Genomic DNA, 7,130 nt, shown 5'->3' on the forward strand with positions numbered 1-7,130 from the left:
TTTTAATATCTCAAAGATGAAAGTTGCACAAACGACAGTTTCAATAGCACAAACCTGCACAAACGGAGCACTAACGAAGTAGCCCACTTTGGTTTATTTTGGCGCAAGATGGGGTGATGGTGACATCATCAGCCAAAATTATAACTTTTATAACTTTTTGGTATCTCAGAAACCAAAGCTACACAAACGAACATTTTAACGGCACAAACGGAGCACTAACCATTCAGACTATTTTCTGTATTTTTTGATGTGGGTCGGAGTGTCAGCTTCACACAGTTGGGGCAGGGGAGTAACAGAAACACGTTATTGCTTGGATTTTAATCGGTGCGTTTTGCATCCACTAAAATCAACGATGTTAACAAATAAACTGGACAGTATGCTGTACGTTTAGTGATATTTTCATTGTTGCAGTCTTGACTGGTCTTGAAATAAAATGCCGAGTCCTTAGCGCCCAAGACCGAGACCAAATGCGGTCGAGTCCGAGCCCATCAAAAAAATGGTCTCGAGACCAAGACCGATTTCGAGTACTACAACACTGCTAGTCAGAACCACCTGATCATAATCTACCCTGCTGTCTTTGGTTGATAAGTGAAAAAAATATCCTAAATTATTTACCATCACTTGTGGATGTTATGGATCACATACTTTAGATTCATGGACATCAAATGTTATCTTCTGTATTTGTATTATTCTGCTATAAATAAAAATGACACATTAAAAAAGTAAAAACTTTGCATCATTTTACTGCATTGCTGCTGCATTAATTACTTTTTACTCTACACTGAAGGCTGCCCAAGGATAATGAATGGAGTATTGTAGATAAGTGACTCGGCTCATTTCAGAAAGTGCACTTTTCTTATCTCTGTATTTTTAAAAACATAATGCAGCATCCATGTGAGTTTTACTAAAATATTTACATGTACACACTCTTTGTTTTACTCTACTAGGAGAAACAGTGATGTGTTGGAATTGAGTAACACGCGGTCCTTTCCTGTGTTTCTATAGATGATGTATCAAGCAGAGATTTGTACATAGAAAGCGGAGGAAAGCACAGTGGATTAGACGGACTCTGCAATCAGAGGCATTGTAATATCCTGTAAGCTTTTGGCATCACAGACTTGCGGTAAACACGAACAAACCAAAACTCTGAGAAGGACACCTGCAGAACAAATTGATTGCAACTCTCTTATGCAAACAGGAAAGCAGAGGCAGATGTGGCTGCAGATAAAGCTTGAGCACTGCCAAAAGCCCCCCTACACCCGCCACTCCACCTCCCGCTTAAAAACAGGATGTACGTGGAAGAGAGAGGCATTTGTTACAGAACAACTTCAGAGACCTGCTGGTTACTGATTACTACTGTGTGAGTTTCCTGAATGTGATCGGCGCTCTAGTAATTACCAGAGGAATTTACACTTGCACAGTAAGATAGCAGCTACCAACCACCTGGGTTTCAGGTCTGCCTCTCCACCCGAGTTTGAATGCCCTCTTTCCTCAAAGCTGCAGTAGGTAACTTTTATTTTAAAAAAAAGTTTTTTACGTATTTGCTAAAATATGTTACTATGACCTAGTAAAACTCTTACTAGGTCATAACAGTATGAATATAAATGTGATAATAAATCAAACTTCTCTGACTCCTCACTGTGCTAGTGCTGCTGTCTGCAGGAATACGACTGGCCAGAAACAACCAATCAGAGCAAGAAGGAGGGCTTTAGCACTGTCAATCATGCTAACATAGGTGCTTCTCACATCCTGCCCCTTGTATCACCTTGCTAAGCTACAGCTTTCCCCCAGAGCGTAGCTTTCCGTTAATGCGCAAGCCAGTTAGCATGTCTATCGATGACAGAGGGTAAAGAGTTTTCCTGTGATGGTAAATTGTCTTTCTGCCATTAGTACTGGTGAATCGCTTTCATCAGCATGATATACAGTGCTATGACCCTCCTCCTGGTTCTGATTGGTTGTTTCTGTTGTTTCTGCAGATGGCAGTGGAACCACAGGAAGGAGGCAGAGGAGCTTGATTTTTTTTCTTTTTTCACAGATTACCTGTCTCATTATATACAGTCAACATAGTGAAAGGTTTAAGAAACATGTAAAGAGATATATATTTTTACCTATTGCAGCTTTAATTTTCAGTGTCTTGTCAGGATATTCTGGATTCATTTAAATTTTATTAGTTTAGCTTTTATTTGAAGTCACCAAAGTGGAAGTTAATGTGTTGACTTAATTTCAGGATCAGGGCCACGCCCAAACCACACCTCCAACTCATCAAGCGGCCCATTTATACTCCGCTCATCCACTCTACTCAGTCTGTCGTGTTTTGTCAAACGTCAGACCCGTGACTTCCGCTACGACTACAAGCCTACAATTCAACTCACCACTGAAAGCGACATGGCTACCCAGCTCTTCCCTTCAGATCCAGACGATGTTCTTCAATATTCCATCCGCTGCGAACATTTCTTTTCCTCTTCCAGCAATTAGTCAAGCTCCAATTAGCAAACGCTGCATGCTTTTTTATTTTCCGTCTTGCACCTCATTAGCGCCGTTCCTACATCAGTCCGTGGTTCGCCCTTCACCTCCAACATTCCAGTTCAGCGAACGCAGAAGGCCAAGAGACGCCAGACTTCAGGCTCTTCTTCCGGGGCACCGCCGCCTCCCAGAGTCATTCAGCTAAATAACACCAACCCTTCCTCACCTCAGCACTGCATCGCAGGCACATCAACCCATCTAAGTCTCAATTCCTCACCTCCAACGCTCTCTACAGGAGAAACGAATCCCTTTCAGCCACCCAGCAAGTCCTTCAAAGTCCGTTTCCTCATCCATGATCTCCGGTGACGTCATTTCCAACGCCGGCTCAGACCTCCACCCGAGTGCTAGACTCTTCTCGGATCACCACGAACTTCCAGAGCCTCTCAGCCAAGCATCACAAACATATCCTTATTTCAGCATCCCTCCTCCGAAACTCAACAGTCAACCGCACCACCACCACCGAAGTTCAAACACCCCAAGCTCCCACTTTCTCCAACAGCATCCTCGATGACGTCACCTCCGCCTTCACTCACTCCGATTCGGACCTCTACTTGCACCGACAGCTCCCCTAGCGGAGCATGGTTGTATCACACCCTCTGCCTGCATCCTCTCAGTTCAAAGACCCTTTCTGCATCGTCATTTCATTACTATTCTCCCAAGCTTCCCAAAGTTTGAATATATATATTTTTTAAAAGTTTGTCTACTCTAATACCTCAGCAGGTCAGTAGTACATCTTCACTTGTCTTAAAGAACACCGCTACCAGTCTGAGCAGTAGCGATTTACATTAGGTTTCACTCTATTTTCAAACCGACTACCATCCTCCCTCCGTTCCCTTTTTCTCTTTTTGTTCATCATCTCTCTAACATGCATAATCAAACCTCCCCCTTCTGTCCCATTCATGCAATAACATATAAGAACATCCCTCTCCCGTTTCACCATTATTTTCACCATCAAATTCTAACGATGTTGTCGAACCTTGGCAGGAAAGATATTCTGCAGCGATTTGTCCAACACAAATCTGAAGAAACCTCTAACCAAGATGCTCGGCTTTCTCAGGCCAGGGATCATGCGAACCTTATTCACATAACCATCTCAAAAACAAATGTCTACATATTTCGGCGTTAGCCATTCAAGGATCATAAACTATTAGCAGTATTCTTAGTTTACTCTCCGAGATTCAGGGAGCCAGAGCAGAGACCTTAGAACCGTAGTGATGTGCTCTATATTCTAGGTTTTAGCCAAACACTAGCACAGCATTCCGGCTCAGCCGGAGCCATCCAAATTATCTTTAGCCTTCTACAGAACTGAACCAATCTTTATCAGGCCGTCGAACTTCTAGGTCCCTGACTCCGATGCCGCCACCCCAGCAGACGACGGCAGAAGAGACGACTCTCTCAACAACAGAATCGTAGGGGACGTCCACATCTTGCCGCAAACCTCGAAGGAACTTCACATCAAGTATCCAGGTCGCAGGTCTGAATTCGATAACCATCTCTTCATCATTCTTCACATGATTCTTCAATCTAGAAGATAAGGCTCCCACCAACATCACATTCTCTCTGCAGCCCACATATCAGGCCACTTTCTACCATTTTATTAAGAACTGGGTTCTTATAACCCGAATCGTACGTCCGTATTTGCCCCTGCACGTCTTTCTTGCAGTTTATGCGGTACTCCTCTCATCCAGCAACTACTTGTACAATTACTCTCCCTCTTCATCCTTGTTTCATCCATCAATCCCTCCATCCATCTATCCCTCCATTCATTCACCCACTCATTGATCTATTCATTAATTTATCAACATCCACCCATCCTCATATCCATCCATTCACATCCCTCCATCCACTCATTGACTTATTCATTCATTCATCCCATCGATTTATTCTTTCATTCATCCACCCATCCTCATATCCATCCATTCACATCCCTCCATCCACTCACTGATTCATTCATTCATTCGTTCATCCACCCATCCACATTTCTCTGTCCTTCCACCCATCATCCCTCCATCCTTTCATCCACCCACCAAATTATTCATTCATTGATCCATCTATCCCTCTATCCACATCCATTCATCCATTTCAGATCCATCCGTTCACCCAATCACCCAGATCCGCTCATTCATTCATTCATTCATTCATTCATTCATTCATTCATCCACCCTCATTCTATACCTATCCACATTCATCCATCCATCCCCCTCTCTATACGACGAGAAATGGCTATCCCCCACCGCCCCTCCCCTTCACATCAACCCAAACTCAGACATCAATCTTTCTCGTAAGCTCATCAACTTCCGAGGGCACCGACAATTGGGCCACGCCGTCCCACACCTGGGGCCAAGATGATCTGCAATACCCCAACGATCCTGGTAGTTCAGTCTCCAGCTGCAACCCGCTGCCCGCCAATCCATGTCAGCTTCTTTACAGGATTCTCCGACTCCTCAGTCCCAGTCCACTCCCAGCTTTCCAGAACAATTTCTTCACTTCAAACCAAGGCAAACGCTCTCACTCCTACCTCAGACATCATCCTAATGGAGAGTTCAATTCTCTCTTACGGATTCATCCAAGGGTTTTACCTCACCTTCGTTCATCACGTAACCCCGAAACCACTCATTCTTCTCAATCGTACCCACTGAAGGACGTTTCTAACAGTTCCATGAACCATGCCTTCATATCACTCCTCAGAGAAACCCTACATTCCAGCCAACACCCCTCTCGTTCAAGGCTCACTCATCCTCAATTTCTCTTGCAAGGGCAAGTTTTCTCTCCTACAATGACTTCTCTTCAACCCGAAGACATCCAACTCCCTCCAAGGCTTTGCAGCCATTTCAGAAACAAACGGCCTAGAATCCATTTCTCCTCGCATTCGATTTCATCATTAAGGCAGCGAAACTTTGGGGACATGAACGGCATAAGAAGTTTACTCTCTTCTATTCATACTCATTCAGGTCTCAGCGCAGCGTCAGTTCCAGGTTCGAGCGGCTCACATTCCAGTAACTCAGAACATCCCCGATGTTCTATCACTTCCTTCAAATTCCGACTCTCTGCTTCAGATTCAGAAATTCACTAATCTCCGACTCCTCAGCCTTCAATAATGTCCAACCGACTCCCCTATTCCTTTTCTCCAAGCATAATTCTTTATCCACCCACACTCTTCAGGTATTCATCATTTAGATATCAGTCTTCAGAGATGTTAACCGATCAGTTCGCTTCTCTCACCCATTTCATCTCTTCCATCCTCAACCCATACGAGCCCATCTTCACATTCAGATCAGAAATTCAGCAACCATTTCATCTCAAGGTCCACGCCTCACCTCAGCATCCCGTAACGCAATCACTTAAGTCTGGCTCAAGCTATTAAGTCAAGTCCAGCATCTCTCTCAAACCTTATTCCGCCTATTCTTTCCTATGTGAATTCAGGCTACCTCCTACAAGACAATTCAAGTCTTAGTTCACTAGTCATCACAAGTGTACCTTTCATGCCTCCATATAACCTCAGTGACTTTCGCAAAGCCATTCTTTTCTCATCTCAATTTAAATTGGACACTTTTGGGGCTCCTACGTTGGCTCAGGAATAAATAAGAGGAATCGCCTCCCGAAGACACCCCCACTCAGTGTCCACATCCCAAGCCCTCCATCATTCTCCCAGACGACCAAATCAAGATCCTCCATCCCTTCATCCCTCCATACTTTCATCCCCTCATCCTTTTGCCCTTCCTCCCTCTCCCCTTCATCCCTAATGCATCCATAAATAAATCTTTAAACGTATCTGTTTGTGGCGTGGTCCTTGCTAGTGAAAGGATTTCTATAGATTTTCATTTTGGCTTTAGATTTGTGTTGTGCTTTTAAAGTCACTATTTACACAGTTTGAGTTGTGCTTGTGCAATAGCTCTCAAATGACTAAAACTCAACTTGAATCAGTCTGTTAGAGCAGGCTGAACTCATATTGCATGTTTGTAGTCTTTACTGTATAAGCCCAAGATAGCAAACCTTTGGAACCCTGCCACACTCACATCAATTTACCTTATGCAAACTGTTCTGACTTTATAGCACAGGTTATATTTTTTAGTTTAAGAAGAGAATTAAAATTCTGGTTGATGTGTTGTGATTTCTTTGTCTGGTAAGAAGAAAAAACGGTGAGAGACTAGGTCCGATCTAAGCCAGTCTAACTATAAGTTTCATCAGAAGGGAAAGTTTTAAGCCTTGTCTTATAGTAAGCAGGGTGGCTGATTCACAAGCTGCTTCCACAGCAGAGGAGTCTGAGAACTAAAGGATCTGCCTCACATTCTACTGTTAGAACCTCTAGGAACCAGTAGTAAACCTACAGTCTGAGATTGAGAGCAAAGTGCTCTGTTAGGAACATATGGACCAATCAGATCTCTGATGCATAATGGAACTGGATATTAGGGGCTTTATATATGAAAAGGAGAAGCTTAAATTCTCTTCTGGATTTAACAGGAAGCCAATGAAGGGAAGCTGAAATAAAAGAAATATGACCTCTCATTTAAATTTTCATTAAAATTAAGCCAGAGTTGCAGAACTCCTGCTGCAGGGTTCAGAGAAGATAAACTGAGAGCTTGTCTCTAAGGCTTCAAAAATTATAT

At 43.3% G+C, this 7,130-nt stretch overlaps 1 protein-coding gene across 1 annotated transcript in view; it reads left to right on the forward strand.

The window, feature by feature from the left end:
* Positions 1-846: 846 nt before the first annotated feature.
* mc2r (melanocortin 2 receptor) overlaps positions 847-7,130 on the forward strand; it is a 10,465-nt gene continuing 4,181 nt past the window's right edge. Inside the window, exon 1 of the mRNA XM_008411098.2 lies at positions 847-1,506. Coding sequence (XP_008409320.1) covers positions 1,479-1,506 — 28 coding nt within the window. The 5' untranslated portion in view covers positions 847-1,478. The remainder of the gene's footprint in view (positions 1,507-7,130) is intronic.

The sequence above is a fragment of the Poecilia reticulata genome, linkage group LG6 (assembly GCF_000633615.1).
Source record: "Poecilia reticulata strain Guanapo linkage group LG6, Guppy_female_1.0+MT, whole genome shotgun sequence".
NCBI lineage: Eukaryota > Metazoa > Chordata > Actinopteri > Cyprinodontiformes > Poeciliidae > Poecilia > Poecilia reticulata.